Source organism: Falco naumanni, chromosome W, assembly GCF_017639655.2.
Source record: "Falco naumanni isolate bFalNau1 chromosome W, bFalNau1.pat, whole genome shotgun sequence".
Lineage (NCBI taxonomy): Eukaryota > Metazoa > Chordata > Aves > Falconiformes > Falconidae > Falco > Falco naumanni.
In genome coordinates this window covers 16,822,908-16,847,375 of record NC_054079.1, presented here as the reverse complement: position 1 = coordinate 16,847,375, position 24,468 = coordinate 16,822,908, and the positions used below count along the sequence as shown (strand labels likewise).

Sequence of the window (24,468 nt, the reverse complement as noted above, 5' to 3'; positions counted from 1 at the left end):
CTCTTGATGCTGCCAGTACACCTCAATGCTGTGGGACTTTTTTTTTTTTTTTTTTTTTTTCTCCTCCTCCCCCCAACTGATAACTTGTGCCTGAATGGACCTCTGTAAGCAAACCACACAACCCTTCACTAATGATGTTGCTCATGATGCTTGGAGAAGGGTGCTGGAGGTCTCAAGCCATCCATCCACAGCCCATCTCACCCTTCCCATGAAGAAGAGCACACAGAGATGTGGGTTAGTGTGGCTGGCCAGGTTGCTGTGCTGCCCTGTTAGTGATAGATACTGGAGCTCTTTGCAGCTGGTTTTGCTGCACCCAGAAACCACAGAAAGCTGAAATGAAACTATATGCACCACATCTGCAGGTCGCATATGCCCTGATACCCTTGTGTTTATGTTCAGGCTGATTATTATACACAGAAGGAGGATGTGCACAAAACATTGAACCCTGGGGGATAGCACGCTGTAGCGATTTTCAAGCTGGTTGCTCTGCAAGTAAAAGCCAGGGTGCTAGCAAGCAATGCCTGCAGAGTTTTATGCCTTGATTTCAGCTTTGTGGATCAATATTAACAGTAATATTGTATTTCCAGGGCATACTCCACTGACAGAACTATCGATTATTTGGTCTGTAGCAGTGCATTGATACTTGATAGCAAACTGGGGCACTGAAAAAATAAATGTGTAGTTGTTAACAAGCAACACAGGGCATTGAGTTTCAGTGATACAACTGGGATATCACTTCCTTTGTCTAAAATGGAACATCTTTAACATGTCAAAATTATAATTTACTTATCTGACTTACTGAAATACCTGGGGAAAATACCTCACTGAAACCTGCAGATTAAGGTCATGTTTCAAAATATGGGCCAAATTCAATTGATAATTTAATCCTCACTGTGACTAAACACTTGAGCTATTCTTGAAGGGAAAATACTGTGTTTGATATGTTTAAACATGTATCAGATCATCTTGTGCATGAACAGATTTCAGTGAAAGAAAAGATAATGAAATATTACACTTTGGTTACAGTAGTTGAGCCAAAGTTTTTTCACCTAGGTTTTTGATTTAGTATGAAAAAGTATACACACACATGTATATATACATACAAACATATAAATATATATATAATTGGATAAGGTGAAGTCAAAATAAAACTTTCTTTATCAAACAAAGTGTTTACTTATATTTGAAAGACATAATGTTATATTCATCCATAGCTGTTTTATTATATATAAGCTTACAGTTGTCTCCTATGAACATGTTTAACTATCAACCACCAAACCATTTAAAGGAAATCATAGAACACCAATCCTATAGCTGTCACCTATTGATAAATGAACCTCCCTATGGTGAAGGAGAAAGAAATACTTTCTATGAGGAAAAATAATGGGTGGAACTCGCTGTTGCAGGGAAGAGCACATCGATGACTTATCAGTCTTTTTATCTGAGCTCGGAGGGGCAGGGGAGGTGACTGGTAAATATGCAGGAAATGCACCTCTGCTACACATAGCCTTTCTCTGGGATAATATAGCCTTTTCTCTGCTATCAGGATCAAGGGAGGCTGAACCAGCCTCTGATGGCAGCTCCCCGATCCCACTGCTGACAAATGGAGTTGAGGATGATGGAATAGTTTCTTAGTTGGGCCTGAGCTTCTTCAGCCACTAGTAAACTAAATGTGCCCAGAAATATTCCCAGACATCGAGGCCAACTGGCACAGAATGTTTTTTATTTCTGCTCACAACCATGTCTTGACTTCCCTAACGCAGCAGCTAAATGCAAGCAGCTCACTGGGATGAACCCTGTTCCATGCTGAGGGACGATTTACGAGCTTTCTAGTTGTCGTGGACCAAAGGTGTGCCAAGGACTGGTCTAGTAGTTTGAGTATACCCAGTCACACTCCCATGAACAGTCCCAGAGCTTAAGACAGATGTAGCCTAAAACATTAGTATGACACATGTCCTTCTTCCTCTTTTCCTGCCCAATATCATCTCTTTCCAGCCAGGAGAAGGGAATTGTATGGCTCTAAATTTGGTTATAACAATAATCTTTTATTGGTTCATGAAATCACTCTTATTCAGTGAGAAACTGGAGATCACTGCTGTCTGCAACCTAAGAATAATTGCAAAGAATCAGATGTTATGTGTTTAAAATGACAAAGATGTTTTATGTGGGGAGCTTAACTTCATAAACAAACCACTGCCCTATTTTTCCCATCCCACACCACTGTCATCTGCCTGATACTACATCTTCACCATTTCCAAGTTTAAATTGCATACCCCCAAAAAAGCATCCCGCCTCAAGTACTTGCCCTATGCTCTAACCACGCTAGATTGGAGGACCATAAAATGTCCCATTGGAACTTCTGTGCTGAGCTGCCCAAGGCAAAGCAAGTCTGTTTTCATGGGTCCCTCTGAGCTACAAGAAACTGAACACAAGCTCTTTACTTTGAGAAGAGTTAACTATATCAGGGCAGGGACCATCTGGCAGAAGGCATAACAGGATTAATGCAAACCCACACCAAGAGGAAAGATCTTGGTATGATGCTTCCCAAGTCTGAGCACCCTTCTATACCCCACAGGCACACAAGCAGTGGAAGGAGGCAGAGGAAACATTTTGTACCTACACCTCCTTCAACACACACACCACAAAGCCTTCTCAGTGGAAAGGTTTCAAAGCTGCCATCAGAAGCTATCACTCCTAGATGGGATCTGTTCAGAGGAACCCATCCCTCTGAATGGTTTTATTCGTGATGCTTGTAACTGTGGGCATCACCTGTGCAGCAATGGACTTGTGATTTGCAGATGGAGCTTGGGAGGGAGCACCTTATCATAGTGAGCCAGCTGTATTTTGGCAACGGCACTTCCTTGGTGAACAGACAGCATCAAGGCTGCCATCCACCCTTTGCAGTGCCTGGTTTTCCCAAAGAAAAGATGGTGGAGACTTGTGTCAGGCAGCTGGTGCCTTCTCCTGGCTCCTACCTGGACACCTCCCTGGCCTTGGCAGCGGCAGGTGAAAGCACTGTGTGGGCTCACAGCCTCAACATTGCACAGTGGCTCCTTAACTCAGGAAGCTATAATGCCAGGAGGATGTCAGATGACTGCATGCAAACAGAATCTAATACCTTATGATCTTATGATCTAGTGTAAAAGGTAGGAGGAGTGGGAAGTCCAGCAGGCACCTGATTGAAGAGGCTGGGGGAGATAAGATATGACAGTGTCCTGCTGTGTATTTCTTCCACCTCCATAACCTTCTCATTTTTAAAGAGTTTCCATAGGGCTGTGGCAGCTACTGTTCTCCAGACCCCACTACACTGACAGCAGTTTGGGCTTCACACACCTCCAGCCCTTCTTCTTCCCATTGGGAAAATGAGCAGCTTGTTTGGCTTCAACAGCAAACAAAACACGTACAAGTCAGCTACCCCCATGCTAACTGTGCAGGGCTATGCTACATACTCCACAACCAGGATGGGCTGCCTGGACATGCCGACCTGCTCAGGTAAGCCCAAATGCGTTTACATTGAACTTCACAAACATGTGTCCATCCTTCTTTGCAGAGATGACCACAGCAGCCAGATCAAACTTTGGCACAACTGTTACCGATGTGCAGAGGCAGCAACGAACGTTTCATTTCTTTAAGGAAGGAATGCTTATCTTTCTTAAAGCTCATTCCTTTATGACCCATTATCAAGAGGGATAAAGATTCATATTGACCATTAAGATAAAAAGGAGGCTAATTTAAACCTACAGCAAAGTTTAAGGATTAATCCTGCACAGGTAGGTAGGTAAGATCAGTGGAAAATTTGTTCTTGTTTCTGTTTGGCTCCATAAAAAAGAGAAATAATATCAGGGCTGTGCATTTTTTTAAAACCTGCATTTTTTTTTCCTAAAAAGGGTTGAAAATTGTTTAAGCATTACTGTTGTTATCTCAGAAATGACAGAGACATTTCCATGTGAATGTTTCCCTTTGCAGTCAGACACCCATATTCACCATGTGCATACCTTTGATTCGGAGACCGAACCTCCCCTGCAGTCCAAGGACTCGGGGTTCATTTTGTGTAGATCTTTCTGCCAAAATGGGGTTATTAGTGACAGAAAATATTGCAAGGTCACCCACAGCCTTGATAGAAATGGGAGAGCAAGAGAATAATAGGGAGAAGCTGTAAACTGTAATATCCAACTGTAGTTGACAAACCTGAGTGTATTTGGATTTCACTCCCCTGTTTTCAAATGATTGTCCTGGCCCGAGTGATTAACCACTGGAATATACCAAAGAAGGTTATTCACAGGAAGGATCTCATGATTAAAAGGCTATTCCTGGCGCTCTTTCCATCACATCATAATCTGTTCACTAATATGGTTTGAGATCTCAGCTGATCAAAAGGTCATAAGATGCTACCGCTAAGTATCACTCTGTCTGTTCAGCCGAAGGCGTTTTTGCTCTGTGCAGCAGGCAGAGAAATGCAATAGCAAAGCCTTCAAATCTGTTTGTATAATAGATGAAGTCTTTGCTATATGGCATTTATCTTCCTTCAGGGAGTGACACCTGATAAATAAATCTCTAGTTCCCAGTGAATTTAAATAAAACAAAGGCAAATTACATCCCTGCACATTGTAAATACAGAACTCCGGAGAACATGAGAGTTCCCACTCTCCCACTATTGCCTTTTCTACAAAATCTATAAAGTGTTGACCACCCTCAAATTCTGCCAAAATCAAGGCAGTCCAAAACTCTGAGTACATTACGAAGTATATAGCGATAACATAGGAGGGACTAAAAGATACATCGCTTAGCTAGATTAATGAAATGGTAAAATTACTTCTTTTTTCTTTAAGTTAGCAAAAAGCAAAATTAAAAGAAATTCGGGTTATTAGCATATCAATACGAATAATGGAGTGAAAACGGGAGGAAATCTAGTAAATGGGGCGATGTGTTTCCCAGAGAATAACACTAGGGGGGACAATTTTCAAACATCCTGGGATGAATAAAATACGGAACCACATCCTACCCAACACCACCACATTGGCCAGTTGGTCTCCGTTGTACTGCAATGTGCCAGTGGCAGTGGGCCCACCAGTCCTACTACCATGCCCATCCCTGGATGCCAGCCATCACCTCCAGCACCAGCCACAGCCACTTCTCTGGCCATCCTGCGTCCAAGCAGTTCAACATGGGCAAACCCACAGATCGCTGCCCAAAACAGCAGGGAGAGAGGTTACCACTGCCAACAACTACCTGCCACCTGAAGCTCTTGTCTAGCAGGCTGGCAGAGCTAGCTTCTGTGAGCATTACCATTGGAAAAAAGCACTGTTTTGTGTCTCATGCACACCTGAAGAGTTGTCACAATCAAATGAAAGCCCTCAGCATTTCCCAAACTATCTACCCTGGATCTCCAGAGGCAGAGCTCTACGCCAGGACCAACAGACAGTTTCTTTAACTGCAACTGGCAGTCATTTTGCTCCTCTCCATGCTTTCAAAGCTGAAAGCCATCAAAGATTAGCAGAAAAAATCACAACTATTTTTTCCCTAAGAAGCAGTACTGGTAATAGGCTTCAGGAAAAATCCTCCAAAATGCAAGTGATAAGCGTAGACTGTGTGAAGGCTGACAGGTCTGATTATCACTGCAAGGGGACCAGCAGTAACCGCCCTTTTGGAAGACAATGACAATTCCTGGAAGGGAATGTGCAAGTGAATTATCATAAACAAAATCATTGCAAGTGGAATTGTCTTTCAATGAGAAACTAAATAAGGCCCTGATCTGAGGGGGGGAAAAAACCCTCAAAACAATGAGCACTTATTAAAAAGTTCATCCCAACAGAAAATGGCACTCAATCATGTGCTTGAGTTTCACTGACTTCAGGATGATGGGAGTAAAAGAATGGAGCGGGACACATGAGGCATGAGATGGAGTCATGCATGTAAGAGGTTTTTGGAAATCAAAGGTATCTTTTGAAACCCTACTTAGAGAACGTACGCTCTGCAATGTAATATGAACAGAGAGACCCATAGAGCGTGTTGGTCCAGACTGAGCTAAATGTTCAAAACTAAGACAAAACTCAGGCAGCCTTGTCCCAACCTTTACCCCTTCCTCATATCCTAGTGGGAAGAAATCCAGAATCAACACAGAGCTCTTCAAATTGCATCTGTACACTGAGTTCCTCAAATTGCATCTATATATTGACTGAAATATCACATTAGCTTTCCAACAGGGTTTTAAGGTAGATATGGTAGGTAAGAATTCCTTCAAGATCATCCTGCCCTAACTTTATTTGTGCTCTCTCTGACAGCATTACATTTTTCTTAGGCTGCAAGTTGTTTTGGCATTTCTCATTCTATTTCCATTGGAAACTCAGAAATAGAGAAACTTGGGCAAACTGGAATGAGGGTAGCAGTACAGTAGCTTTTTCTTTCTGAGCACAGGGAAATAGATATTATCTTCTTAATAGTGGGCTATAACTGCAGAGGAGATGAAGAACAGAGCCTCAGAGTCAAAGGCAGTTCTAGGAGTTTCAGTCTCATTATATCTCAATGGAATTAAGCAAATAAATTGTGCAAGGAGACATGGAAGCTAACTACGCAAATGGCCTATTTAAGGCTCTTACTTCCTAATTAGGTTGATAATTATTCACACATAGATCATTTTGATACAATATAAACTGTTCTCAAACCCAAGCCATCATCATGGCATGCATTAAAAAGAAGCCCTATTTAACTTGATCTTTTTAGATCTTTTTGTTTAGCACTTGGAATATCAGTTTTGTGCTACACACATCCTAAATCTCATGTCTAACACTGCAAGAATGGGTTTGGAAAGGAAAAAGGAATAAACAAAACCCTTCACAGCCATAACCCTTTGTTCTTACCTTGTTCACAGATTTCGTCACTGTACTCTGCACAGGGAACTCACACTCCCTTCCCAAATTCTTCATCTGACTCTGTGGCATTTCCCAGAGCAAAGAGAAAAAAGAAAACCTTGATTGTGGGAATGACTGTGCAGAAAATGGTCACAAGCATCCAAAGTTTTGCTCTACTTTTCTCCATTTCCTTAACATCTTTCTGCATGCCCACCACCACCTGCCAGCCAGGCCCCTCTGAGCATTCAGTTCTGGGGTTCACCCTAGGCCCCGCTCAGTTTTGGAGGGTCCCCCAAGCTTCTCCTTAACCTACACAGATGCTTACGTTTCTCCTCCCAAGTAGCCTTGGTAAATACATCGGCATCATGAGGCCATCACGGCTTTCCCTGGCAGCTGTGGGGCTTTCAACAAGGTGTGATGGCAGGGAGCGGTGCCATGGATTCCTATGACAACCCACATCAGAAAGGCTTAGGAAGAGCAGCAAGGTGTCACGGGGTGCTAACCCGCCTGCTTTGTTGAAGAGTTAAATCAGGGAGCTGAAGCCAAGGACTACCACACTGCAAAACCATTTAGAACAAGGTAAGTGCTTGTGATTCAGCGTCGTGACTGCAGCAAGCCTGCTCTGCCCTGTGCTTCTGCACTTCGGGTATGAAAATGAGATCTTCCTCTCCTCTTCTTCCCCTCCCGTCTCTCTCCCCTCTTTGTCTACCTCTCCATCCCTTCACATAAAGGTGAAATATTTTACATTTTCACCTGTGGTGATGCAGATCAAAGAGTGTTTGCTTTGCTTTTCACTGATTTTGCCCAAGGCATCCTTTTAAGAGGCAGTCTGTGCAAAGATAATAGGTGGCACAATTCTCTGTAGCTGGAATCAGCAACAAATCAGCCATCTGCCACTCCAGGGGTCTGAGATTAACCCAGCTACTGGACTGTGATTGCAAAGCAGTTGCACATTTAGATTACAGAAATGTGAGGTTACTGGTCCAAAAAAATAAAAGACCTGAAGTGGGGAAGGTGTGGAAGATAGCCTTGGAAGAGTCCTCTGGATTAACACTTTGAGACACAAGTCATCTCATAACAACCCCAAGCAGACAACATTTCTCATTATAAAGTGTTAAAAGGATGAAGGATTTGAAGGAAGCAACTTGAGACTCATGAGACATCATGTTTCAGGGAAATATATCCAAAGACACCTCTTTGATACAGGCAGAAATAAAAACAAAGGCATTCAGCTGCCTTGTCAATGCCTTGCAATGCTCCTTGGGAAGTATGGCCAGATACATATCCATATGGCTTACTTGGACCACCTGGAAAATACAAGAGTAACATTTTTGTCCCAAGATAGACAAGGTCCATTGTAGAGGAATGAAGCTGGGTTAATTATCATTGATAATATACAGCTGTGGGCTGCCTGGATGAGGAGAGACTAGGAGAAGGCAGCAGAGGGACTGGCACGAAGAGTATGTTGGTATGTGATGGTAAAAGACCTTGTTGCAGCTGGCTAATTTGGAGAGTGCTGCAACACTCCAGAGCATTGTCAAGATATCAAGGAAATGAAAAAGGTCTGCATCCTGAAATATCAAAGTTTAGGAAGGTCTCCTCATGTGCTGTCCTCAGTTTACCTTCCTGAATAACAGTCACCACACATTTCTATTTTGCGCACATGGACGCTGTTAGTCCACATTAATTTTTGCCCATATCTTTAGGATAGTCTCTATAAATCTGTTGGGAATTGTTATTTGGTAACTGAAGTATTAAGAGGTTTAAATCGGTGGTAAACACAAGCTGGCTCCACATCTAAAAGCCTGAACCGTCCTCTGCACAGGTGCACAGTGGATTAGGACAGCTACCATGGTCTCCTCTGCTCACTTTGATGTGGGCTTTAATCCCCACTCCTGGCATATGCTTTTGTAGGTTGGAATCCCATGGTCAGGGATCTCAGGTTAAAAAGAGGAGTTTGTGCCCAGAGAAAGAGGTGCAGCTGCAGCCAAAAGTATCTGCAAGAACTTCTGGGAAACTGAGGCAAGGTCTGCATGGTATGTGTCCTTGGAGAGGATGGTAGCTTAAATACACAACTTATCTCATTAAGTCCAAGGAGGCAACTGAAAAGCAAACAGCAAGCACATGTGTGCATACAAACCCACGTATTTTTATGGATGTACTTTATTCACAGAGAACCGGTAGTATGGGGTGGAAGGTATGATGGCACACTGATTACTCTAAGTTAAAAGTTGACATTTGCCATGGTTTCTTCACCCTCTCCAAGGTTTCCTGGGCCAAGCACTACACACCCCTCTTTTGCAACAAATTAAAAAGAGCAAGAAGAGACAACAGCATCTTCTCTGTGCAAGCCCAAGTTGAGCTGTGGCAACTACATGGTACAAGGCACAGCCGAGAGCTGAGAAAGAGCAAGGGATCAGTTGCTGCAGACATCCTACTCCATACAAAACCTGCTAGTCTCACCTCAGAAATGAGCACACCTCCTAGCAACGTTAATTTGGGACTGAGCTTTTGATCCTCCAGGGGAAAGACCATTGATCTGTGAGGAGCTGTGAGAAGAAGTGGGTGAGGAGAGCAGGCTGGATAACACCTTTAAGTCTCCCTAAATTCCTCACTGTTTATCACAGTATTTCCAAAAGGCACTGCTTGGGCAGAAATAGGTGCTCCGAAACCAGGTCTACGTGTCTGAAATCAAAAGTGAGTTTTGAAGTGGTTTGGATATATACTAGGGCATGGTTTTCAGGTGAGAGAGAGGTCACAGGGATCACCCCACACCTGGGACTACAAACTGGGCCAAGCAACCCAACAACCCACAAGCTTCTGAGATGCAGCAAGTTAACGAGCCTCTGCCCGTGCTTTAGAAAGGTCTCTTTGAACTTGACCTGCTGGCTGCATGAGTGCCAAAACTGCTGACAAAACAGGATCTGGACCCATTTTCAAACCCAACGGCAGGAGTTTTCTCTTGTGCCCGTCTCCAGTTTCTGTAATGCCAACCTAAAACTCCAGATGCAAATGCTAGAATGAACCAGAACGGAGCATGTGCACGGTGGGGGGGAAGATCTTTGCATTCAGCTTCAGCTATTGAACTACTACAAGAATGCTTGTGCTGATAATAATTTAAAATATGTTTAAAAAATATCAACACCCCATTAAAAAAAAAAAAGGCACTTTCATGTACTTTTTCCTAGCCTGTGAATGGAGGGAAGAGGGGACCAAAACAGGAAAAAACCTCTCCTTTCAGACAAAAATCACAGCAAAACTCCAGCCCATCCCTTGCAATTTAATCAAACTTATGAACTGCTGTTGAAGTTTCAGCCCTATATGATTTTGGGGTCTTTTTTTTTTTTTTATTCAGGCAGGCTTTGCAGGAAGGGGCTTTTGCAGCTGAAGCACTGACACTGCATTAACCAGGCGCCCAGCTGAGCTGTGGAGCTGCTTGGAAGTTGCCTGTCTCCCAGCAAATGAGAGGCGAACACCGACACAGGCTATGCTGCACCTTGCAGAGATTCATGTGTCCTACAAGTAACCTTGCATCAGGATACAGAGCCACGAGTGCAGCCTTATGGGTACGGAGAGAGGAGGAGGAGGACAGAAAGGAGGAGGGGAAGGAGTGGCAACAGGAAAACAATCAGAAAACTCCCTGGGAATCAGGTCTTCTCTTCCTCCCTAGGAAAAATTAAAAAAATACAAAATCCCTCTCTGATATGGAGATGGCAAGAGGGGATGAGCACACTCACCCCTTCTCCGCTTATAATCCTTTCCAGCGAGCATCATAACAGACACACATGGGCTGGGAACTGGCTACAAACAGCATTTCTGCCAGATGCTTGCCACGCTGCACCAGCTCCGGGGTACACGATGCTGTCCCCCTTCCTCCCCCTCTCCACCCTGAGTCGCCAGCAAGGGTCCCCTCTCTCTCCCAGAACCCCTAAATATCACGGGGGGTAGATGAGGGAGTAAAGGATCACATTTAAAAGGGGAAAAGGGAGGAGGGAGAACACCCTTGAGCCCGGCCAGCGGCCCCAGCCATTCGCATTCCCGGCACGTTTCTCTGCTCTCCAGCGTAGCCCAGCTTCGAAATATTAGTGCAGCGCAGAGTGCCATTTTCGAGTCGCAGCAGCTCCTTCTTGGCACCGGTTCAGCTTTTTGTCTTGCCTTCTCCTCCGAGTGCCCAGTGGAGGGAGGAGGAAAGAAAGGAAGAAATAAAGCCCTGTCACTTTGCTGCTGGAGCCGTCAGCCTCCCCGCAGCACCCTCCACCCTGCCTGTGACACCTGGCACCCTCCCAGCCCACTCCCAACCAAACCACTCAGCAAACAAATCTCTTCCCACCTCCACAGCAGCCAGTTCATAGCCTCCTTCCCCCCCCCCCAGCTCTCCCACCACCCCTTTTCATTGCTCTCTCCTTTGTACTCCTCTAATTTTTTCCAGCCAAGCATTACAACCTTCCACACACACCCCCCCTTTCTCCTCCATCTCCAGCCCTCCCACCTCCTTCCCTCACATTGGCAAAGAAACCTGTGCCATGGTTGCCAATGCACTGGCATCTCCTCGGAGCGGAGAGCCACTGCACCCACAACACGTCTGGCAGGTCCCATCCAGCCTCCAGCTGCCCCAAGCGCAGGTGAGCTACTGTGCGCACAGGCACACACGCGTGTGCACACACATGTGTCACGGGGCAGGACGCACTCTGTTTGCATCCCTTGGCATTGCTGTAAATACAAACTTCCTGCAAGTTTGCATTTGGCAACTGAATTCCTCCTCCTGTTTGTGGGGCTGGGAGAAAAAAACAGAGGCAGAATAACGAGGGAGGGAGGATGTATTTTTTTAAGCAACACAAATGTGGCACTGAGCGCTTCCACCAACAACTTCTCAGCCTGCTGTGCTGGCAACCAGCTGCTGGTTCCAGCCTGGCACCTGCTTTGGTTTGTTTTTCTTTCCTCTTAAATGCCCTCCTCCCAAATATTTATTGCCCCCTTTTTTTTCTTTTTTAGTTTTGGGTTTTTTTCCTTCTTTTTCCCTCTTAGCTTGTCCATAGAGGGACTCCCCCCCACTCCCCCCACAAATCCAAAGCAGCACATGTGGAAAGAGCACCAAAGGGAGTGAAATATGATGTAATACTCAAAGGACCAAGAAGGGGGAAAAGAACTCCATTTGAACACAGAACATATGTATGCTCTTCTCTGAGGAAGAAGGAAAGAATGAGAGATGCCCTAAAATCAGGCAACACAACCCTTGCGCATGCCAAGGTGTGCAAGCCCCGGGCCCTGCCATGCAAGAGGAAGGAGAGAGGTTTGATTGTGAGGTAGAGAAAGGTTGGTGCAAAATATGTGTTCTCCATGGAAAGGAGCTGAGAGCGCCAACTTTCAGCCAGTGATGTGACTGCAATTCAACCAGAGTTTGAAACACTGACATACACATGATGGAGATAAAGTGGTGTCAAAGCCACCTGGTCTGGTTCCTGGAGGAAAGAGATTTGGATAATAATAATAATAATAATAATAATAATAATAATAATAATAATAATAATGCTGATGCTGGGGATCACTGGGGAGGGACGTGGAGGGGAGAAGATGCACCAGGGATTTTAGCATGGTGGGATTGAGCGCGTTAAGCTGCAAACCAGGCTGGAGACCCAGAGCAGGGTATGGCCCCATAAGTGGCCACTGATGTCCCGGAGGCTTTTTATGAGCCTGGTTGCACTGCTTTGTCCTCTGAGACACATCAGGCTTCCCTGGAAGCCACGAGAGTTAGAGGGCGGTGAAGCAGATGGGTGCTGCCTGTGTCTCAGGGCTGGTGCCTCTGCTCCCTGCAGCAAGTTGCTCAGGAGGCTCAGCAAAAGTGCCAGGAAAAGGCTGGGGCTCACTGAACATGCTCCGGCCACCTCGGGGAATAGCAGAGCAACCGGCTCGAAAGCAGGGTCACAGAGACAGACTGGGAGACAGCCAGCCAGCCAGCATGCTCGGGGTGGTACAGACAAAACAGCAGTGTCCTGAGCAGCTGCCTAATATGTATCTTGGCAAAATCTCGCCTGGCTGTGGATGAAGCAGAAATTGTCAGGCTGGAATCGTAAACCCATCAGTTTGTCTGACTTTTGCTTCCCTGGCCTGCACGTATAATGCAGGAGGAAAGCGGAGGGCTGGATGACACCCTGTAGCTGCCAGGAGCCACATGGAGGAGCCAGTCCTTCGGCCACCACCAGCTGCTATGTGTGGAGCAGCTGATGGGCAGCCGATGAAGTGGCCTTAAGCAGGTGCTCTGCTGTGACTGCACTCATTAAGGGATGTGGCACCTCTGCCACTGGGATGTGCCCCCTGCACAAGGTCCACATTGGAGATTTCTCCAGGCCACCACAGCACAGCTGGGGCTGGATGGGCTGCATGGACCAATGTCCAGGTAGGACCGCCAAATGCTCTCTTCTAAGTTGTGGTTTCACTGTCCCAGGCCCTTTGCATAAGGATGTCATCCAGCACTGGCAAAGGTTCCTCCCAACATCTGCTTCCAAAGTCAGCCGGTGTCATTCCGAATCCTCTCTCCCAGACAGTTTACATGTCTGTTTTCTCTCTTTGCTATTCCTCAGGCTTAGGATGGCTTTGTGCCCTTCCCTCCAGCCTTTACTACCAAGTGCTGGCATTTGGCAGGACAGACTGGGTCCCTCACACATGTCCATGGCAAAGCAGATCCTGAAACCTCAGCTGGAGGCTCCTGCTGAGAAGCATTCCTGCCTGGAGGTATCATTGAAGTGACTCCCAGATAGAGGCACTTTCAGATCCTTTGAGTCAAAAGGAGCTATAAATAAAAGATATTACAGACTAACAAGTTCTCAGTCACAAACTGGAGTGGGAAAGAATATTTTAGCATCCTCTTTCTAAGCACATTAACTCTTGGCAGACATAATCGTTCAGGTCTTCAGAGCTGAAAACTTCACACAGTATGTAGCACATTGAGTCCACACGCTCTATCTCCAGCTTCAACAACTTTTAAATCTACCCTGCCCCTATGCTACATCCCCCCACTGCCCCTCACTGTGTTGTTTTGGGGGTTACGACAGTAAATATACACTCTGGGATGATCTTTCCCAGGAAAAAAACCTCTGCCTTCGCTGTTGTAAGCTCACAACAGACAATGCCTAAAGATTTTTACTAACTGTCTTCTGATGCTTCTCTTCCCAGGGTGAGCAAGCACTTTGTATCAATCTGGCTTGCTTTAGTGCAGTGACCCAGCGCTGTGCTCCACTGCTGAAAGTTCAGGTCCCAGCTGTGGGGCTAAACTCTTGCTGACACTGTGCTGATTTCTCCGTCTCTGTCACCCATGCTGCCAGGGAGGGAGGGGAGGGGAGGGCTGTTGTTTTTTTTCCAGGCTGGAAAAGAAAGAAAACAACTGTGCAAAATGCACAGAAGATGTGTCAAAGGAGAAGGGGGAGGAAAGCAATGCCAACGTGTGTGGTAAGGTTGAGAGGAAATCCTCTGGGCAGCACAGGGCACTTCATCATGTTCTTCCTTTTCTTCACCAAGGAGAAAATCTTGCTCAAGAGGCAATTAAAACATTATGGGCAAGGAAAAGCTTTTAGGATGCCTTGAAGAACTTGTGTGTGTGTGCAAGTGCACGGGGAGAGATGCACGGGAAAATCACTATTAGTGACAGGTGAACTACACAAGATTGGGTGGTTTGTTTTGGATAAAGATCCCCACATGCAGATGCTTATCTAAAGCCCTCAGTCTTCAGAGCAGGGCTGGAAATGTCTTAAGACCAGACCCTTGCATGATTTCCAATATCTCTCAGAGCAGTCGCCCATGCCAAAAACACCACAAAACCAGCTTTTTTTCTTCTTTTTCTTTTATGCATTTTTTTGGCTCTTCTGCTTCTGGTTCCAAGCAAAACCTAAAACTGCAAAGTCTTTGACTTGAAGGTTGGACTGTGTTTATTTAGTTTCAAGCCATCCTGATTCTTATGACTGCACACATACAAGGGAAATGGGGAAAAATGCTGCTGTGATTCTATGGAAAACTTGAAAAAGAAAAGAAGGCTCCCTGAAAATTGGCAGAAAAGCAAGATAGTTTCCCTAAGAGAGGAATACGAGCCTTGATTTCTCCCACCTTAAGCAGACTACTTATCTGTAAACTGGGCTATTCTTTCCGTAGATAACATGCCAGATCACAGCATTCCCAGTTCAAATGAGCCTGTTAGCCTTCGGTGGTTATTAGTCAGTAAATACTATTGAATCAATAAACAAAATAAAGACTTTGAAGAGTCTCTTGTTTCCCCACCCAATCTTGAAACTCATCAGATCTGCAGTAGCCCTAATTTGAGAGAGAAGGAAGAAAGAAAACAGTTTGAACATGATCCGGTGCCCTCCAGTTTTCTTAAATTAAAGGGTAATTGAGGTAAAATAGCCTGGGGATGATGCTGTTGGGATGAAAGCAGTATGTTTTCCTTATGTCCTCTGGACAAATAGGCCTGTTGCAGGGCTGGTTTTGATCTCTGGCTGGATTTACATTAGGACATCTCAAGTAATGTTGCTCAGTGTGTAAGGCAGATCAGAATCAGGCCAGTGTGCTTGCAAGGATGTTGCTACATATCCTATGTCCCTGGACTATTCACCTCGGGCAGGTTAAAAGCACATTCATTCAGTCTGTGTGTTGTAAAGAATGAATGTTTTGCTGTTAAAGACTAGATGATGTTCTTCCTAAATGATTTCTTATAGTCTTTTTTCCTGCCTTTCCTATTTATTAATTATTCAAGCAATGATCTTCAGCTCAGCCAAGTGGTTTGGAGACCAAGACTCAGGTCTGCAGCTGGTACAGCGCAGGATAACTCAATCCAAGTTGACAGAAATTATGGACAAAGTCAGTGGAAAAGGTGTGACCAAGAGTTTATACTACAGGGGATTCCCCACCAAGGACACAGCCTTCTAGGCAGCACAGTACATACAGTCTAAGTATTTTCTCACTGAAGCTGATGACACTTCTTGTGGGTGACCAAGACAGGTACAGGAGGCCCAAGTCTCCATCCATGTCCACATGTGTGAATCGGGAGCAGGTCCATTACCCATCACATGCTGTGCTCTTTTCAAAATCTGTTCATTGTGTCCTGCTAAATGCTGCAGGGCGCTGACAATTTTTATCAAAACTTGGCTTTTGTGCAGCTTCTTAGTTTAGATAGTGGGTGGGAGGGGAGGGTTTAACTTTTGGCTTGAAAGAAAGTAAAAAATATGGACCATTTCAAGAGTGCTGAACAGTTGAGAAATCTGGCCCTGAGCTTTTTTTGAAGAAGTGACCCAATCAATCTAGTTATTACATTATTCTCTTGCCTATGACTAACACATGGGTTGATATTTACTTGCAGGAAATGTTGGTGAGAGATGGGGGTTCCCATCCACTCGTGCTGTTTACTGCTTCCCCGAGATCCAGGCTCTGGTGATGATGGAGCAGACCGCTTCACAGGTGCACAGTTTATATGCCAAAACGGGCTGTAAATTAGGGCAGAGGAAGAAAGATGGAACAACGCTTGTTTGTAGAAGCAACCATTGGAAAGAGATGTTGACCACGTTCATTTTACAGGTCTCATCTCCTAAGGCTATGCTCGCTCACACTACACCAGAGGGACTGGATCCCAGGTTGGAAATCCAAGGAGCATGACAATAATTTGCCAGAGATTACACAGGGGATGAACTTGTCCCTGATCTCCGTTATTGGTTCAAAACCAGGAATTCTCATACCCTTTTGGACAGATGGCTGGTCCTATTACTTCTTATGTTAGATTTCCCATTGAGGCTGAAAGCAAATCCACATTCAAGCTGAAAGTAAACAACCTGTGAATTCAAAAGGCATTAACTCGAACTGCCAAAGCATTTGCTGCGTATGCTGCAGATGTCAAATAGACAGTTTCCCACAGCCCTGAGCCTAGGCACATAACTAAGTTACACAGCAGAACCTTCCATCCAGCCTGAAAATCCATCCTGTGCAAAACTCGCTCTCCTTGCTGGCGTTTTAATTGGTGGAGCCTCAGCTGGAGTGAATTAATGTAGTTGCTCTGATTTGAATAGGGCTACACCAATTTATACCAGATGAGGATTTCACCCTTTGGAAGCCAAGTGGGAAATGGCTATCCACTACTGTTTTAACAGTGTGGTTTGTGAAGGGAAAAAAAAAAAAAAAGGAAAAAAAAGTGTATTTTAAATAGTGAAAAAGCACCAAGTTTCTTTCCATTTCTATGATTAATTTTTGAAGAAAACTATTACAGACCTCGGTCCTAAAGAATCAGGCTTTGCAGAAAAATGCATATAAATAACACAACTTACAACTACAAACAACACAAATTACCCAATTTATTTTGATTCCAGATACCTTCGAAAAGGCCAACAAAAAGTTAACTTGGAACTCAAGCACGACATTGCTGTGGTATTGCAGGAAATTCAGAAAGTGGAAAGGACTGAATAAACCAGTCTTTTTTTTTCCTTCAAGGGCTGAATGAAGACAACAAAACCCATGAAACTAAACCATGCAAATAAAAAACCCCTCACCCATATACTTTGAAATGCTCTGAACATTAGTACCATGTTGTGCTCTTGGCCTTAAAGATATGCAAGACTGTTTGTCTAATATATTTTGGTGTAAATCAAATAGCACCAGTGAAATCATATTCTGTAAATCAGATTTTTTTTCCATTTAAAGCAACATAACCTCATGGTATACATTCAGGAGTGATCACTTGAATTAAGCCTGATTTATTCTTTAGTACATAAGGCCCCACTCGCAGACTCAGATGTGCCTTGATTTTCCCCAAAGTAAACTGGAGGTCAAATATTACACTAATAGAAATGAATGGAGATTTTTAAGATGATGGGAAATGAGAACTCAAATGTTAAACTGTTCAACCTGAAGCCACTAGAGCAGGGGTCCTCAAACTTTTTAAACAGGGGGCTGGCGTGCGGATGAAGGGGCAGGCAGTCATCTGCAGCTGCTTGGTTTCCCCCCCCCAAGCCCCGGCGGGGTGTGGGTGGGTGGGTGGGTGGGTATGGGTGTGGGTGTGGGTATGGGTGTGGGTGTGGGTGTGTGTGGGGGTGTGGGTGTGTGTGTCTGTGTGTGTGTGTGTGTCTCTGTAAATGCCAGGGGCCGGATTGAGGACCCTGGGGGGCTGTATCCAGCCTGCGGGCTGTAGTTTGAGGACCCCTGCACTACACTGACGCAGCTCATCAGAAAATTCACCACCTCTTTCCTACAGCCATCCTTATTTTCACTTTGCAATTCACTGTAAGCTGGCAATTAGTAATACTTTGTCTGTTTATAGAGCCTTCCATCTGAGGATCTAGAAAACACTTTGTAAACACTAATGAATTAAGCTTCTTAACACCCCCTGTGAGAAAGATACTACTATCTCATTTGCACAGCTCAGAGAAGTGGTTCAGGGTTGGAGCCAGCCAGTGGCAGAGCTGGGAAACCACTCTAGACCCTGAACCTCACCTTCAGCTCAACAACACAAGGCTTTCAAGGGATGCGGTGACATGCCTGGCAGCTTTGGAAACTTATAATTATCTTTTGGAACTGCCAGTGTGCCCTGATGTCTGGCAGGCTGAAAGCACAGAGGGTTGAACCTCTACCCGTAGAGAGAACTTAAAGTCCCACTTGCTGGGAGAGAAGCACCATGAACATGCCATCCATTCTCAGCTGAAACAACCACTCACAAATATGATACTCTGACATGGCAAACAGGAGAGAAAAATGGGAATTCTGTTGTTCTTCCTCAGTTTTTAATAGTAACACTAACCCTGGACAAAGCACTACAAATATCCGGGAGCATTCCTTTCCTTTTCTAATTGCCCATATATTTTTCTCATGTAGGGGGAAGGTAAAACATTCAAGCCTGCTTGCAAGTCATGATGACAAGAGGAACTTCAAGGATTTTTAAAGAAAGCCTAAAGGTTTTGCTTCCAACACTGTCAGGAATGCTTAGATTCTAGATGAACCTTATAGGACAAGATAGGCATTGATGAGAGGAGTATTTTTTGTTTCCAAAGCACTTTCTCATTGATCTAAGAGCAGCTAATGTCTGGTACCTATTTGAAGCATTTTTCCACATAGCCCTTCTCCAAATTCATGGCAATCGGACAATTTCCATGATGATACTTCTGTCTAAAAATACACACCTCCCCCTCTTTTCAGTTTACCACTGAGCCAGTCAGCCTGTTTATTGTTGGAAATTTTGCCCATTTAATAGTGCACTTAGGAAAGCTTAATACAAACATCAACCAATTAATTGCTGTCACAGAAAGAAAAGCCTTAGAAATCATTCATCTAAGCGGGAATCAAGAGCAAGAGTCTCTTATTTAGAGATCAATCAATAAGAAGCAATGTTATGGAAACTATTCTAAAAAGACCAGGGTTTTTGTTTGGGTTTTGTTTTTTTTTTTGGATCACCTCTTTTCTTCCACAGATTGAAATTGAGGAGAATAGCAAATAAAATATTTGGGTTTGCTTTTGAAATTTGTTGATGACCTTAAATCTCAGAATCGGGGCATGACAGAAGAGGCAGGCATTTGACATATTCAGCATGTTGATTTGTGAACTATTAGCAGATTGCTCTTTGCCTAAAAATACATGTTTGAAATTCTTCTCTAAAAACTCTTCTTGATATCTTCCTAATTCATGAGCTGTTAAACATCTGCATGACATGGCGATATTTGTCTCCTGAACAAAGAGACATTACAATCCCTAGAAGCAGGTTTCCAGTGGGAATATTAAAGGCACTATTCAGGAATATTCTCCAGTATTTGCAGCCTCCACAAACACTCCCGCTCACAAACATGTTTGCTGGAATATTTGTCAAGAGCAAACATAACAGGATGGTGGGAGAAAGTGTACAAAGTCTAACCAAGCTTATAAAACCCCAACAGCTAATGAATACTTGTGGAAAATGTCTTATGGTATTTCCTCAGCTATGGATGCTAATTAGGAAAGCCTAAAAAGCTAAAACTCTCTTGCTGCCTACCTCCTTGTGTACTCCAGAACTGAAAGCCACTTCCATAGCTCTCTTTATCATGTTCATCCCTGTTAAATCTACTGGATCCAGAAGCAGTTTTAATTTTTTGTGTGTGTGTGCATGAACAACTGGGTGAGGTTCTGAACAACTGGACAGAGGCTCAGAAACTCATTTCACATAAGCATCTTGATGGCTAATAGCTTTTTACTGTCTCTGGCCAAAAAAAGACCTACAACAGATATAAATATACATGTAGATTGGTCAGTACATCTTACCGCAATGCTACACAGTACTACAGATCCTCTCTTCAGGCCCCTTTCTTCAGTGACAAAACAGATTTTGGATTCGGTCTTATTCTATAAACAATCCAGTAGGTACCAAAAGAAACACAGCAGACTCATGTTTCTACAGAAGATTGGCTCAAAAGCACATGGTCAGGGAAGGGAGGAAAATTGCAAGGAAGGCTGATGGACATCCTCAGGTCTGCATGTCTGGGTGCTTGAGGATGGTGAATTATGGACGCTGAGTCCCAGCAATGGCAAGCAGGTGACTGGGCACTCATGCATGAGAAAACCAGCTCTTGCTAAGTATAAACCCTGCTTAAAAAAAGCCAAGGCATCGAGATCCAGCATTTTTAGTTAACAACCAAAAGAAGCATTTACGATGTATGGCAGTGGGACACGGCACGAGGTTAACATGAACTTGCCAGCTGAAAAACTTATCTGAGGAGTTTTGCTCTTCTCCCAGGAGTTGTATTTTACAAGCTCTGGACCAAATGCTGATCCTAAAGGGAAACATTAATTCAGTGGGACTACTGTGAATCCCTTCTGCCACACCACTGGTGATAGCACAGGACAGATTAGTCTGAGGTCAGGGCCAGGCTGGATTTGTACCTTGGGCACCTCAGAATGTTCTTACAATGTCAGGTCTCACCCTAAACTCTTGTAACTCACCACCGTATCTGTTTTCCAGTAAAGCATGACGCTTCCCTTTTCACCTGACTAATACTGAGCCCCTCAGTATGTTTTCTGAGCAAGAGTTTACTGAAAACGCTCTTTGCTCTGCTGTGCATGCAGGCAGCTCACATAGTAACGAGATAGTCATTCTCCTTTCTTTTAAAAAAATGCAAATCCTAGTTCACTGCAAATAGGTTTTGATTTCACAAATTCTGCCTATTAACTGAATACATCATTCCTTATGTTTCTCTCTCCTGGAAGGTAAGGGAAAGTGATGGACCATCCAGAATTTTTACAGACTGTCCCCTCCGGTCATGCATTGCTAGAGATGGTACTGTATAATGCATGACTTACCTGCAAAGACATTGGAGGAGTAATGAAATAAGCAGATGCTCCATCAGCAAGCTTTTAAAACATTGGTATTGCAATCTGAGATGCATTCAGCCATTACATGCATATGCCTTTTATTTATGGAGCTGATAAAGGCTCTATGTCAGGAGCAGTCAAGCTGCCTTTTTACTTTCTGCCTTTCCTCACATTAAAGAAAGTTGCTCTCTGGTTATTTTATTCTCATGCAAGCTCCAGATTTGGGAGGAAAAGCAGGATTTACCTCCTGACTCATCCATTAAAAATAGAGGTCTAAAACCCTGACAACTTCATCCAAACAGATCACCAGGGACTCCCTATAGTAATTCCCTCCTCCCAACACAGATGATATCTGAAGTAGGTAGATCTTCCTGGAGTTACCTATTTCTCTGCATTGGCTAGAAAGGGAGCCCAGGACAACTAGCCCAGCTGTAGGTGAGAACACCACAGATGCCCACATCACCAGTCACACACATTCACTCATCTATAATTTCAATTTTAGATACTTTTCTATCATCAATGTTGTTCTAAGTAATTTCATGACAGCATCAAACACATTTTCCCCCAAACTTCCTTCCAAGCATCAATGGTAGGTAAGAAAACAGGGGGAAAGCTGGCACAGACCAAAGGGAAGGATGGTGTTAACATTAACAGCCACCATATGAGGACCATTTTGCACTACAAATAAAATTGTGTTGCTCAGCTGCACAAGGAGCAAAGTTCCAAAGCCACCAAGTCGAACAGCTGTGGCTCAGGGGAGGGTTTCGGTTCATGCTCAACACTGTTTCATCACTGGTACAGCACCCAAAGGTTTGCAGTGAAACAGATGATGGGACACAGAAAAGCTCTTCTTCCTAAAACTGCAAAGAAAACTGCTGCTTGATGACTGACAGCTCCCCAGCCAGCTTATGTGCATCTAATTACCGAGCCGCAACCCAAATCAAAATGCCCCGTTGCAGCTGGTGTCTCACTTAATCCATTCATAACACAAGCTAATTAGCATTGATGTTTTGGGGCAAGTTTATTCCAAGTGTGGTCAAGTCCCAGGCTTTCAGTTTAGTTGCTAGGACCCATTGAGGATCCTGGGAGAGGCTGTGTTTCTGCCCAGAAGGTATTTTCTGGCTTGCTGAAGGAGAGGCTTACGAGTGGGTTTGGGGGAAGATGCTGTGAGATGAACACTGGCATATACGCAGTGCTGCTACACTCTACCTCCATGCAGGGAAGTTTGTAGCAAGGTCAAGATATTTCATAATTTTCTTTCTGTCTGAATTCATATATCCTGATGGGGGGGGGGGGGGGGGGGGGGAAGAAGGGGGTGTGGAGGGGAGAAGAAAGAAAAGGAAAAAAAGAAAGAAAATTTGGAAAGTAGAAAAAGTCAAGGAACAATTCTATACTTTATGGTATTCTTTGTGAGCAGAGCTGAGAAAAGAGGCCAGTTACCAGAGCTTTGTGTTTCCTTTTCAACCTATGGGATTAGAAGATGAGAGCAGGTGCTAATGGGAATGTTGCCCATGGCAGAAAACCAGGATCCTAAACCTTCATCGCTGGAAATCACAAAAACCCCTAGCAATGATCTGTAATGGCTGCACTTGGAAATTGGTGATATAAGGAACTGTCACTTGGCAGAAACCCAACTTTCCGCTCCTTCAGCACACCACAATTTCAGTTTAATTTGTAGCAGGATGCAAGTGTAAATGAACTGACAACAGAGCTATCAGCTATTCTGTTGGTAACACTTGGAGCAATAGTTTTGATTTGACTAGACACAGCTGTCCACTGCATGGAATGACCTTTAGCCCCATCCTTGGAGAAATTCAATTCTCTCCATGTCTGACTTCGTCCATGGGGACTTGAGTAGCAGAGCTGCCAGAATAATCAGTGCATTGCTTAATGACAGGCACTCCAATGAGCAATGCAGTTGTGCATTGTCAGAAACAGAGCCCGCAGCTCCGGGGAAGGCGGGGGGGAATCTCCTTGTTATTCAGAAGGAAATAAAGTGGTTGTATAGGAGCAAACACAGATGCGTGTGGCCACCTTTGCTTGACGAGCGTCACCAATGTGCTCAGTGCCGTGTGCGTGTATGTAAACACGGAGTTCTCTCATGTGTTTGTCAGCAAATATGCATTTTTATTAGATTCACCTCCCAAAAAAGGGCTGGGATTCAGCTGCTGCTCTGCATTGTACCACTGTAAAATGTAATTTCTATTTGTGTAAGCCTAAACATGCATACATCCCACATGGTGGTGCTTACATGTGTATACATATGTATAGATACACACACTTTTGGTGTGTTTATTACATTGGCCACTGCAATAACAAAGATGTATAGACTGCAAGCATGAAAAAAATAGGATTTTTCCAACTTTACAGCTATTTCTGCAAACTTGTTTCTGTTTGAGTGGGTGCCTCTCCAGCAGTGTGACTGAGGCACTCTCTTACATGCAATAGGAAATGTATGCCACCACGGGATCAACATGTATGTGCCCTAGCCCACATCATGGCTGGACCCACAAGGATCAACCCGGCATTTCCTAATTCTTTAGCTGATTGATTCAGCAACCTGAACAAAGGAAAAGGAAATTGGGTTGGGTCCAAAAGTGGACCTGTCCTTTCCTTCATCAAGGATCATTGGAGGTAGGCACTGCTTTGGTTGGCAAGACTTGCTACAACCACTGCTCGTGGGGGATTGCAAGGGGTGAGACACCAGCTCCACCTGCCCCATGAGCCCCCAGGGTTTTCTCTCTTTGCTATTTTTACTTTGGCAGTGCTGTGGGCCCAGCTCTGTGGAAGATTCATGCTTAGTTATTATTCTGACCTGCTGCCAACATTTTCCTGAGAAACACAAGTGAGAAATGGGGAATGGTGATCTTGCACAGCTAATAACTCAGCCAGAATGGAGGGGAGTTTCATGGTAGAAGGGAAAGGCATGTCTTCAGCTGTAGAGCTTTTCTCCTTGCCAAAATTCAAAAGCTCTTTTTCAAACAATAGAGATATTACATCTCCTTTTTAAAAAACCCACAAAAATAAAGAGGCTATGAGAACCTTTGATAATAGAAAACCTTAGGAACATAAAAACGCTGGTCTTCATAGATGAGAAAACAAGGTGGTCTCCAAAACTCTGAGAAATCACATTACAGCGGGGCATGTTAAATAACCCAAGTACAGGAGTCACTGCTGCTGCCGTCACACATACTGTACTCACTGCTCCTGCTATTTGTTCAGGAAAGGGAAAAATTACACAGACCCTGAACATTTCTCCTCAAGTAAGTCCATCCAATGGCTCTGCACAGACATGGCTGCGCACAGTTCGGCCCAGTCCTTA

General features: G+C 44.2%; 1 protein-coding gene across 1 annotated transcript in view; it reads right to left on the bottom strand.

The window, feature by feature from the left end:
- LOC121080602 (SET-binding protein-like) overlaps nucleotides 1-6,926 on the bottom strand; it is a 153,412-nt gene extending 146,486 nt beyond the window's left edge. The window contains exon 1 of the mRNA XM_040578737.1: nucleotides 6,858-6,926. Coding sequence (XP_040434671.1) covers nucleotides 6,858-6,923 — 66 coding nt within the window. The 5' untranslated portion in view covers nucleotides 6,924-6,926. The remainder of the gene's footprint in view (nucleotides 1-6,857) is intronic.
- Nucleotides 6,927-24,468: the final 17,542 nt, after the last annotated feature.